Source organism: Colias eurytheme, chromosome 28 (assembly GCF_061535395.1).
Source record: "Colias eurytheme isolate Ceu_HAF_F1 chromosome 28, ilColEury1 Martin Lab GWU primary, whole genome shotgun sequence".
In the NCBI taxonomy this organism is placed as follows: domain Eukaryota; kingdom Metazoa; phylum Arthropoda; class Insecta; order Lepidoptera; family Pieridae; genus Colias; species Colias eurytheme.
Window position 1 is genome coordinate 5,202,013 of NC_143007.1, and position 12,672 is coordinate 5,214,684.

The 12,672-nt window shown below is 32.2% G+C and overlaps 1 protein-coding gene and 1 long non-coding RNA gene across 2 annotated transcripts; both read left to right on the forward strand.

Moving 5' to 3' along the window:
- The first annotated feature begins 6,192 nt into the window (after positions 1-6,192).
- Positions 6,193-9,887, forward strand: ND-19 (NADH dehydrogenase [ubiquinone] 1 alpha subcomplex subunit 8). The gene is made up of 4 exons (XM_090117521.1): positions 6,193-6,433; positions 7,255-7,430; positions 8,385-8,492; positions 9,350-9,887. The coding sequence occupies exons 1-4, from the start codon at positions 6,305-6,307 to the stop codon at positions 9,465-9,467; spliced, it is 531 nt and encodes a 176-aa protein (XP_089973647.1). The 5' UTR covers positions 6,193-6,304; the 3' UTR covers positions 9,468-9,887.
- Positions 9,888-11,206: 1,319 nt separating this feature from the next.
- Positions 11,207-12,672, forward strand: LOC149896648 (uncharacterized). Its single transcript, XR_016458324.1, has 4 exons — positions 11,207-11,233; positions 11,519-11,587; positions 11,934-12,005; positions 12,139-12,672. It is a non-coding gene; the product is annotated as an uncharacterized LOC149896648 (long non-coding RNA).

The window sequence follows — 12,672 nt, forward strand, 5'->3', positions numbered from 1 at the left end:
TACCGAGGTGTCCATTCTGATTTTCTCTCACAGCATTCAATCCACCTTAGCCTTAAAGCAGGATTTTTTGTAAATCTGAAATATACGCAATATTCGTACATACATATAAATAATTTGGAAAATCCAAAAGTGCACGCCTCATAATTTTTTTTTAATAAATATTTATTAATTATTATTTTTGTTTATTTAATAACAATTAAACCACATCGAATCAGACCCTGAAAAATGAAAGGGTTCTATTCCTGAGCATACTCAAGCGTAAGAGAAAAAAAAAAGACTCGATTAGTAAAGTATTTCGGTCGCTATCGTGTTAACAAGAAAAAGGATCCGCACATACAGACACACGGACGTCCAAGACAGAACATTTTTAAACTGTTTTTTAACTAGTTTAAATAACAAAAATGACATCAAAAATATCATGAACGTTAAAAATAGTGTTTTTTCTTAATATGTGTGTGTATGTATTATCTTACAAGTGCAATGTATGATACATAAAGACATTTTAAGATTGAAAAATCAGATGTTTTGCGCGAAGTGACAGTAGTACCCACCTCAACGCTTCGCTTATGAGGCGTGCAATAAAGTAGCTGCTCCGCGCGGTTTCACCCCCGTGGCTCCACTCCTGTTGGTCGTAGCGTGATGATATATACCTTCCTCGATAAATGGGCTATCTAACACCGAAAGAATTTTTCAAATCGGACCAGTAGTTCCCGAGAATAGCGCGTTCAAACAAACAAACAAACTCTTCAGCTTTATAATATTAGTATAGATTACATAATAGAAAGGTTACAAGATTAACATTACAAAAAAAAAAACGGCTAAATGCGAGTCGGACTCGCGCACGAAGGGTTCCGTACCATTAAAATGTTCTGCCAGTTAAAAGTAACCGAGCGTAAATTTTAATAAATATATACAAGACTTACAAAATAAACATTATACTCCTTTTTATGCAGTTGTGTAAAATTTTAATATAATAAAGATTAATTCTCATCTCATTTCAAATTATACTTAGAAAAATATTTTTTTATCGACGTTCAAGTTAAAAGCAGTCCGTCACTAAGAAAGTCGTAAAAATTAACGACCTTTTAAGCGACGAGTTTTTAAATTCAACTCTATCACTAAGTTCATAAAGATTAAATTTGAATTTCTCTTCAAGATAGTCTCGCTACATTACTTTATAGTCTCGTGGGGAGTGCGGTTCAATATCGCGTTCTAAATTCAACTTTATCGCTTAGTTCATAAAGATTAAATTTGTATATTTTCTCTTCAAGATAGTCTCGCTACATCACTTTATAGTCTCGTGGGGAGTGCGGTTCAATATCGCGTTCTAAATTCAACTTTATCGCTTAGTTCATAAAGATTAAATTTGTATATTTTCTTTCCATGATAGTCTCGTGAGGCCGCATCAATGATCGAGTACACACATGACTCGATTATTTGTCTTGATCATATCGCTAAACGATACATCGACGATTATTAGAAATTGCATTTAATTAGAAATGTACGTTAAAAAAATAAAAAAATATACACAAATGAAAGGTTATTCCATCTTTTTTAATATTCGACATGTTTGAATTGCTTCTGCAAGACTTGACAGTGCAAAACGGCATTTTTAGCGGAGCACTCGCAGACGTCCTTTCGATGTTTTACGAATACGCAGAGTGTTCGTAATCGATTACGCAAGTAGTTTTTATGAAAGCATAAGATTTTTCGATTCGAATAATCTTATACCTCGGCAAAAGGGGAAACGCCTGCGTGTGTTATCCATTACTTAATGATCTAAGAATACACGTATAGCGCCCAGCAAACTTCACAAAAGTGAGGAAAGTTTGCGCATCAAGTTTAAGTGTATGTATTTTTATTTTTTATATGTGTAAGCTTTCGCCACTACGCTTAAAAGTTGTCAAGTTACGTTTTCTATACTTGGAATTCATTCAAGAAACCAAAAATAACTATTATGGTGTGCTATATTTATGATAGAGAAAGAAATCGCGTCGTAAAGTGATACGTTTCAAAAAACACGTCATAGTCCCTCGTATGAATCTTCAGCCAAGTGGAATTACTCCAAAAACATGGATAATAAAAATTATATGCTTTGATAAGGCGTGTAACCACAATGTAACATATCACTTCGGTAAGTTGACGTAATATAAACTTGAGGAAATTCTCCGTAAAATGGAACACATTGAACAGCTGTCAGTGACAATTGACATTATTACACGGAAGATTAAAAAAGTATCCCGCCAAATCGATAACCGTTATCTGTCTCTTTCATACTTAATACATATCGTATTAGTTTCTCTCTTTCCCAAAATGCATAAGGACGCTGTCACAAATCTGCGTTACTCAAATTTAGGTATCTAACGACGTAACTTTGTTCGCGGCAATATCACGCTCACGTAAACATAGCGCATTCCATTTTATAGACCATCTTCATACTTGATATTATTTTTAATTTTTGATATTATGAATTTTTATTGAAATTGATTCCAGAAGATTACTAGGAACTTTAAAAATTCATTTTGTTACTTTTATTAGTAGGTACGATCCTAATAAGTATGTTAGTATATTCAAACAACTTAAAAAAGTGTGACTATTTTACATCATTATTTCATTGAATAATAATCTATGAATTGTATACAATATCAAAGCTTTTTAAGAAATGTAGAATTATTATCATACATATGATGTTACCGGCACTGTATTAAATCCGGCATTGTATACAATTCTTAGTAAATGTATGTTATTCCGAAAAATAGTCGGAATGAAATAAATTATAGGTATTCGTCACATAACACATTACCTAGGATACTCTTAAATCTGAACTTTTCCTACGTAGCAAACACATTTGCAAGTGTGGGTAGTTTTTGGGGTAGCTATTAACCAATATGAGGTCAAAACTAAAATCCAAGATGGCGCCGACGAAAATTTTACATCTTTTCGTCATGGGTGTCATTTTCAAGGTTTTGGAGTAGCTCTTAACAAATATGAGGTCAAAACTAAAATCCAAGATGGCGCCGACGAAAATTTGACTTTTTTCGTGATGGGTGTCATTTTCATGGTTTTTGGGTTAGCTATTAACGAATATGAGGTTAAAACCAAAATCCAAGATGGCGCCGACGAAAATTTGACTTTTTTCGTGATGGGTGTCATTTTCATGGTTTTTGGGGTATCTATTAACGAATATGAGGTTAAAACCAAAATCCAAGATGGCGCCGACGAAAATTTGACATCTTTTCGTCATAGGTGTAATTTTCTTAATAATAAAGAAGTAAACTAAAATAAAATAACAGATTTTCGTCGGCGCCATCTTGGATTTTATTTTTGACCTCATATTGGTTAATAGCTACCCCAAAAACTAGGGATGTAACGATACATGATTTTGCCGATACGATACCGATACCGATATTTGTAGTAATGTATCGGCGATACCGATACCGATACCGATATCGATGGCTTGGTAGAAAAATAAATAGTGAATTATGCATAAAAAGCTACCAACATTTAACAGAGACAACTGTTAATCGTATTCTTTTAAATAAAAATGCCAAATCAAAAAACAACAAAACCATTTATTTTAGTATTATTATTTTACGAAGTCAGTTAAACGCCGACTTACACACAAGAGTAGGAGATAGACACTGTTATGGCACAAGGAACAGAAATAGAATTGAAATGCCATTTTTCCGATTAGCTAAAGTTAAAAATTCATTTATGGGTCAAGGTATACGCTTTTACAATAGAATTCCTCATAATATTAAAGAGTTTAGTAGTTCTAAATTTATATAAAAAATGTACTAGTTCAGAGAGCGTACTACAGTATTCAGGAATATATGGACGATAAAAACCCATGGAGGGTTGTCGCGAAAAAACCACAGGACAGTTCTTTGGCATGTTATTATAATATATTATGATGTTACATATGTATTTTGTAAAATTGTAAAACTGACATGATTTAAAAGAGCAACTATGGAGTTTCTTGCCGGTTCTTCTCCGTAGATACTGCTTTCCGAATCGGTGGTAAATTTTAAAATATGTAATGACGTTTCAAAAGTGCTTCTATAAGAAGTCTAATTGAATGAATAAATGTTTGAGTTTGTAAACTTTAAGTAATACACATACAATCAGTACCTAATAAAAGTTTACTATTGGTAGAGTTTTTTCAGAAAACAAAGTGCGCACGCGCGGGCGGCCTCCCGCATCTGCATCGTTCATTGGGCGCGGGTTTTTGAATTATTTGATATCAAAAAAATTGGTTGTTTGTAAAGTAGGTTTACGATCGAGATGTATACGTGATAACATAATGCAGTGGCAGCGCTCGAGATGAAACGGGAGATCGGTCCGTCTCTCTCTCGTTATACCTGCGATCGCGCTCGTGAGGTTTTGGTGTGACACAAGTTTATGAACATGTCACCCGACTAAAACGATTTTAAAAACTTTATCACGTTAAAAATTAAAAAAATTCAAAATTATTTATTTCTTTCCTTTACATAAACTAATTTGTGATTGGAACACTCCTAGTAAGCAAATAAAATGCTTGTGTCAGGAGGTTCCGCTCTTCCTTAACACTATTACAGAAACAGAAATAAAACAATATGAATTAATACAATGCAAAAACATAAAAGAAAAGAAAGAATTTAATAAAAAAATATCGGTATCGGTTGATTTATTATCGGCGATACCGATATATCGGCTTGCCGATATATCGGCCGATATATCGGTATCGGTATCGGTATCGTTACATCCCTACCAAAAACCATGAAAATGACACCCATGACGAAAAGATGTAAAATTTTCGTCGGCGCCATCTTGGATTTTATTTTTGACCTCATATTGGTTAATAGCTACCCCAAAAACCATGAAAATGACACCCATGACGAAAAGATGTCAAATTTTCACCGGCGCCATCTTGGATTTTAGTTCTGACCTCATATTGCGTAATATCCACCCCAAAAATCATGAAAATGATACCCATCACGGAAAGATGTAAAATTTTCGTCGGCGCCATCTTGGATTTTATTTTTGACCTCATATTGGTTAATAGCTACCCCAAAAACCATGAAAATGACACCCATGACGAAAAGATGTAAAATTTTCGTCGGCGCCATCTTGGATTTTTAGTTTTGACCTCATATTAGTTAATAGCTACCCCAAAAACCATGAAAATGACACCCATCACGGAAAGATGTAAAATTTTCGTCGGCGCCATCTTGGATTTTATTTTTGACCTCATATTGGCTAATAGCTACCCCAAAAACCATGAAAATGACACCCATCACGGAAAGATGTAAAATTTTCGTCGGCGCCATCTTGGATTTTATTTTTGACCTCATATTGGCTAAAAGCTACCCCAAAAACCATGAAAATGACACCCATGATGAAAAGATGTAAAATTTTCGTCGGCGCCATCTTGGATTTTATTTTTGACCTCATATTGGTTAATAGCTACCCCAAAAACCATGAAAATGACACCCATGACGAAAAGATGGCAAATTTTCGTCGGCGCCATTTTGGATTTAAGTTTTGTCAAATTGCTTTACCCCACCAATCCGTTCAACAACCCATAAAAAAAGAGGATCTCAGTCAACATAATTTTTAAAACATAATTTTAAATTACAAATAACTGGAATATGAAACTTATACAGTTTACTCTTATAAAGTATCAAATATTTCTAATCACGAAAACGACAGTATACGCACAATAATCTTTTTCTAATTCGTTTTTATTTTTGGGACGAGGAGCGATACACCCGTCCTTCCAAGAGCGCTTCTGAGCGCGGTCTGACGACTCGCGAGAGCAAAATGTATGAAGAAATCGACAAGTATTTTTAATTTAGCTTATAATTGAAATAAAATTTTGATTTAGATACAAAAAAATTATCACAATCTATAAAGGACTATATATCCCTCAATAATTTATAGGTAAGAAGATAGATTAGGCTTTTAATTTTCTTAAAAGTGTACCGGTTTAGACCCCATTTTTTTGCATTTTATGCCATCATTGTGCTGGGAAAATCGTATTTCAGTGACAATTTTGTATGACGTCGTACAATTTTTATAAGATGATCGTAGAACTGAATATATTATCTTTAAATTAAGATATTACTTTGTTCTCACGTGTAAGTGCTTTGAGTTAAAATTGTACCGTAAAATAGCGGTTTTTGTTATAAAACTGTTATAGCACCCATAAGTCTATTTCGTAATAATCGTCTAACACTTGTATTTCTTCCACGGATATTGTGGAAGAAATTATTTATTAAATTTGGCCGAAATTCCAAATTCCTCGTGAAAAAAATAGTACAAAATGACCATTACTAACGATGTAATTCTACCTGAAGAGTCAGAATTGACTGTACAAGAAGTGAATCTATCTACACCAACTTTAATCGCAGGATCTTTCCACTTAGGAAAATATTGTGAACAAGTTAATAATGTGAGTAAAATGTGTAATTTAGAGCATTTTTCAAGATATATAAGCAATGTTTTTATGTGCCTAAATTTGTGTAGTTAAAAGTAAAGTGATTGCATAATCGAATAGGTTATGTTTGTTATTATGTTTTCTGTATTTATAATGTTGAATATAAATAGTATTTCTACATCAATTTTAGAAATTTAATGACGAATTTTAGATGTTAGAGTAAAGAGTACCTTGCCAGGCATAAGTGATTAGAATGCTATGAAAATAAATCTAAATGAATAAATGAATATGTATTATAAATAATCATAAGTATCATAATGATCAAGGAAATTTGATATTTATGATACATAAGTGAAGTTTATATTTAATCACTAGCTATGCCCTGCAGTTTTATCCACATTGCTCTACACCTGTAACCATGATATATATTCTTCCTCGATAAATGGACCATATAACAGTGATTTAATAATATTTCAAATACAACCCATGACTCTTAATATTAGTGTTCAAGCCAACAAACAAATTCAATATTGCGCTTTATAATATTAGTATAGACTAGATTTTCACCCACGGCTTCGCCTGCGTTTTTATAGAAAAACCCACATAGTTCCCGTTACCGTGGGATTTCCGGGATAAAACCTATCTCATGTGTTAATACAAGTTAGCATAAGTGTGCTTTCAATGTAGTCGGTTCAGTAGTATTTGCATGAAAGAGTTACAAATACACATATATCTATTCTCAACTTTCGTATTTATGATATTAGTAGGATAGGATATTTCAATGTTTACTCTACTTTTCACTTAATATAAACCTAAACTGTATTAAATTCTTCTAGGAATACATGCTATGCCGCTCTGAGGAGAAGGACCCTCGTAAGTGCATCAATGAGGGCAAAGCCGTCACCGCCTGCACTCTGGAATTCTTCCGGAAGGTCAAGGGTTCTTGCCTCGCTGAGTTCAACCAGTACACGCATTGCATTGATAAGAGTTCTGGCGATATGAGTTTAGAGTTGTAAGTTTATGTAGTTTTATTTGATACTAGACCTGCTCCGCGTTTTTACCTGCAGTGCTCCGCTCCTGTTGGTCTTAGCATGATGATAATATATAGCCTATAAACTTCCTCAATAAATGGGCTATTTAACACTGAAAGTATTTTTCAAAATGGGCTAGTAATTCTTGAGATTAGCGCGTTCAAACAAACTCATTCTTAGATACATTTTTTATATATTGAATAGCCCTTCCACATGTTCTACACAGCAAGCAATAGAAAAAACATTGTGTCTAAATCTTATGGTTTATTTTGGAACACACTTAATATCAAACACAAAATATGTTAATTTAAAATTAAAAATAATAACTGAAAAGATTTATTGAAATTAGAGATGAACTGTTTATTTGTATTACATACTAGCGGTCCGCCCCGGCTTCGCCCGTGGTACATGTTTACGTTTTCTCTACATTAAAACCATCCTCATACTTCAAGGAATATAATAAAAAAAGAATTATCGAAATCGGTTCAGCCGTTCTCGAGTTATGCGCTTACCAACACATTTTGCGATTCATTTTTATATATAAGAAGACTAGCTGTTCCCCGCGGTTTCACCCGCACTGCTCCGCTCCTGTTGGTCTTAGCGTGATGTTATATAGCCTATAGCCTTCCTCGATAAATGGGCTATCTAACACCGCAAGAATTTTTCAAATCGGACCAGCAGTTCCCGAGATTAGCGCGTTCAAACAAACAAACAAACTCTTCAGCTTTATAATATTAGTATAGATTATAATAATAACAGACTTAACTGCATTTGTTGTTGCAGCTATTTTAAATTTGCATATGCTTATTGTAGGCATATAAAAAAAATTCATAAAATTGGTCATGGATTAAGTTTGTATGTGTGACATGAAATTTTGACCTAGACTACTTTTACTTGAGTTTTTAATATATTTATAATATATATTTAATTTTCAGCTGCCGCAAAACTCAGGGTGTGTTCGATAAATGCATGCTGGATAAACTTAACATAGCTCGTCCATCGTTTGGTTACTTCACCGAGGCTAGAGTCCATGATACCAAGAGGTATTTATTTTTTTTTACTATATATTTTACTAGTTCAACGCCCGCGGCTTCGCCCGCTTTGTCTAAAACCTAATAAATTATATACTAAAACCTTCCTCTTGAATCACTCTATCTATTAAAAAAAACCGCATCAAAATTTGTTGCGTAGTTTTAAAGATTTAAGCATACAAAGGGACATAAGGACATAGGGACAGAAAAAGCGACTTTGTTTTATACTATCTAGTGATTTAGCTTATAAATATAAATGAATATTAGTTGTATGTATACGGAAATATTAAAAACTTATATACAGCTGCAGATTGTTGACAAAAAAATCTGCACTTATTTTAATGAATTTTTCATAATATCATTAACTACATGGGTCATTTGTAATTGGAGAAAATAATGATCAGATGGAATAAAATAAAACTGCTTCTATTTTTGTCTTTACTATTACTGATTCATTTTGAAAAGCTCAAAAAATGTGTCCTTTCATTATGTGTTAATAAAAAACATGTAACATTTTACTTCACTACATATCTATACTAATATTATAAAGCTGAAGAGTTTGTTTGTTTTAACGCGCTAAATCTCAGGAACTACTGGTCCGATTTGAAAAAATTCTTTCGAGCGCAGCTAGTTATAAAATAAAGTTGCTTCTTGTAACCGCCTCTACCTTTAGAGCTTTAAAACTACAGATTTTGATTTGTTTTTCTTTAATATAATAGAGTGGTTTGATAGGAAGGGATAGTGTATAATTTATTAAATTGTATTGGGAAATCTATGAAGCACTGATTTTTTTAAAGTACATAATATCATTTTAGATTAATAGAATCGAATATACATATTTCATTAAATATTAACTTTTTTTTTTCAAGACCAAAGCCCATCGAAGAGCCCAAGGCCGTGTATCCAGACGCGACTCCAGCTTTGCCGGAAAATTACGAGAAAAAAAGCGCGCGATTTGGCGGTCGTTTCTATTGGATGACAGATTAAATTGGAATTATCAAGTACATTTGTTGGGCATTGATTATCGTGTTTTATGGCAAATATTTTGGAAAAAATACGCATACTTTTTACAGTGCTTTTTTATTACTACAGATTTTTTTTTGTTAATTTTTTTTCATATTTTATCTGTATGGAAATGTCAAATGTCAACAAGTGTGCTTTGAAAAAGCATTGAATATCGTTTTGTCCCTTTCACTCATATGTAAGAACTTATATGTGAGAATGGGACAAAACGATCATTCTCATATCCGAAATAGAATTTTCCTTTTAAAGTAAGACATTGGAGCATTTTATTCATAATCAAGTTTAAAATTATTTTACGCTACTGCCCTAATGAGTTTTCTAATGTTTTACTTTATGTTTCATTATAGATATTTAAAGTGTAGATAATAAAATGTTGAAATTGGGTATTGCCTTTTCTTTTCCTGTAACAATAAAATTTGTTTATTTTTTGTTGTTGAAAATTATTGATAGAATATATCGCAACAAACATAAGTGATAGGTAATGTGAAAATTTTATAGTACACGTTGAAAAATACATAATAGAATGGAACAGTCGTTTCAAAAATTGTAACTATATTATTGTATGAAAGGAAGGAATACTTCAACTCCATGTTTATTTCTCGAATTTCTAATTAAATGGAATAACTGGAAATTAGAGAAGACGAAGAATAAATCCATTTATTATATTTTTTTAAAGTAGTCGCCATAAATTCGTCCTCCACGACAATTGAAGTTATCATCTATGATTAATTCTATCATCAAGCTATTTACTGCTACTGAACAGTTTTTACAAATTATTCATGTGAAATTTTTCGCCTTATCTATACCACAAAACTAAAAACAAATTCTCGATTGATGTAGTATTTGTGAAGGATTAAATTAATTAGTGTTATGTTAATAAATTCTATGGTCCCTGAGACACACAGCTGAGACAGCATTAAAATATATCATGATGACAAATTTCTTCATAATAATTTATAAAGTCAAATAGCCTTGTATCATCGACGTCATTATTATTGATTGATTAGAATAATTCCTCGGAATGTGTCAATTGTCAAAAACACTGTGCCCCTGTCTTCCAGTGAAACTGGTGAGTTCTACCTGGAGCTATAAATAACATGATTAAAAATTATGTAAATAGCTGATATTTGGTAAGACAGGTTTTATGTCTCCAAACAAATACTTTGACATACTTTACATACCTTCTATTTGTGTTTGAATTATATTTTTAAATGTTACATAATATGTATTTACTTGTTACAGTACAAAATGCTCTGAGTGATCACAATTATCACAAAGTGGAATCAGATGAGAATGAAAATATTACAGATAATATGTTGGTCATTGGAAGGGCAGGTATGTATTATGCACTCAAATTTTTATTTAAGCTATCCTATAATATGGTATTATATTTAACATAAATTATAATATAGTAATCAGGATAGGATTTTATAAGTTACGAGCTGTGCTCCACGGTTTCACCCGCGTGGCTCCGCTCCTTTTGGTCTTAGCGTGGTGATATATAGCCTATATCTTCCTCGATGAATGAGCTATCTAACACCGAAAGGATTTTTCAAATTGGACCAGTAGTTCCTGAGATTAGCGTGTTCAAACAAACAAATTCTTTAGCTTTATAATATTAGTATAATATATAGTATAGATTTATATAAGTTCTTTGGTTTTAGGTGATGATTATCATGAACATCCATCAGGCATTCCAGCTATTCCAGTTGTTATGAAAAGACCTACAGGTATGTGATTTATGATAGTTTATAGGTTGATAAATCCATGTTTGTAAATTTTAGTAAGTTTTTTATTCATGTTCTCAGATTTTACTTTAATCCCTCAGTCCCGGAATCACAGACACAATAGAAAATCTATTGTGTCGCGGCCCGATCGGGCCGCTCGGTGGTCAATGGGTTAAAGCTGTTTTTAAGAGAATTCCATTAGCTGTTCTTAGATTCAAAGTTTCATATGTATGTAATGTTTGTAGGTACTTTATATTTAAAAGTAATTGTTTTGTTACCGATTTACAGATATGGCAGACCAAACTTCATGTTCCTTAAGCAAAGAAATAGAATTTCATACTCTTTGTGAAGATGCAGGTTAGTATTTGGTTTTATTTACTGGTTAACTTTGATTTTATTAGTGCAGATTGCAAGAGACATGGGATTTAGAAAAAGGTTTTTTTTAAGGTTGACAGATGCTAAAAAATGTGGTGTTCATAAATTATATACTAACACATGTAGGATCACACAATATGTATAGTGTGCACTTGCACTATCTTTAAGTTTGTGGTTACTTAGATATGTTTATTGTATGTGACTTATCAATCTCACAGTTAAACTGCCATTGTTTAAATCTGGGGCTTACAACATTTGAATAGGAACTGTGGAATTGTCTTTGTATGGATGGGCTCACTACAAATACTAAAATAACTTTTATTTTCAGGAAATATAACTGAACCCACAGTAGAAGAAAAAACTACTCATGAAAATAAGAGTATCATACAAAAGCGTAAAGGTAATTTATAATTAGTAATATAATGTACATTACAAGTGCTTTTCACATCTCTTTCAGTGATAAAATTATTATTATTAACCACACCACCACAATGAATCATCAAAATAAATTGTAACATAAATTTTGTTTTCAGATTTTATGAAAAAAAATTGCCCAAAGAAAAGAAAATTTATGAAGCAAATAACCAAAATAACTGCTGATAGTTTGGGTAAAACAACCACACAAAATCTTAAACAGGCTGCTGCCTATGGAAATAATGAAGTATTGTAACTAAATTACTATTTTCAAAAATAGTAATTTAGTTTATCCAAGTTCCAAACTTCTAGTGTTGTACAGGGAAGCAAGTTGTATAATACATAATTATTTAAACGATAACTGTATCCAAAACAAAATTGGGGCAAATATAAGAGAAAAAATTCAAGATTTGGAGTTTTCCTGATTAGGGTGTCAGAAAACACACAAATGTGTTTAAAAAAAATGTTTTTAACATAATATTGTTAGGCTTCATGTCCATAACTGGAGCAATATTATAAATAAAATTTTAAAGGGAGCTATAGAGGAGAGATATGTGCAAAAAATGGCAGGAATCCATAAAATTGCTTTAATGAAATATAAAACAAATAAATTAAGAAAAAGAGCATTAAATAAATAAACATTGAAAACGAAA

Coding starts and splice junctions, on each gene's coding strand:
- ND-19 (XM_090117521.1), top strand. CDS start 6,305: ATGACCATTACTAACGATGTAATTCTACCTGAAGAGTCAGAATTGACT. Junction 7,431..8,384: donor GGCGATATGAGTTTAGAGTT/GTAAGTTTATGT, acceptor TTTAATTTTCAG/CTGCCGCAAAACTCAGGGTG. Junction 8,493..9,349: donor AGAGTCCATGATACCAAGAG/GTATTTATTTTT, acceptor TTTTTTTTCAAG/ACCAAAGCCCATCGAAGAGC.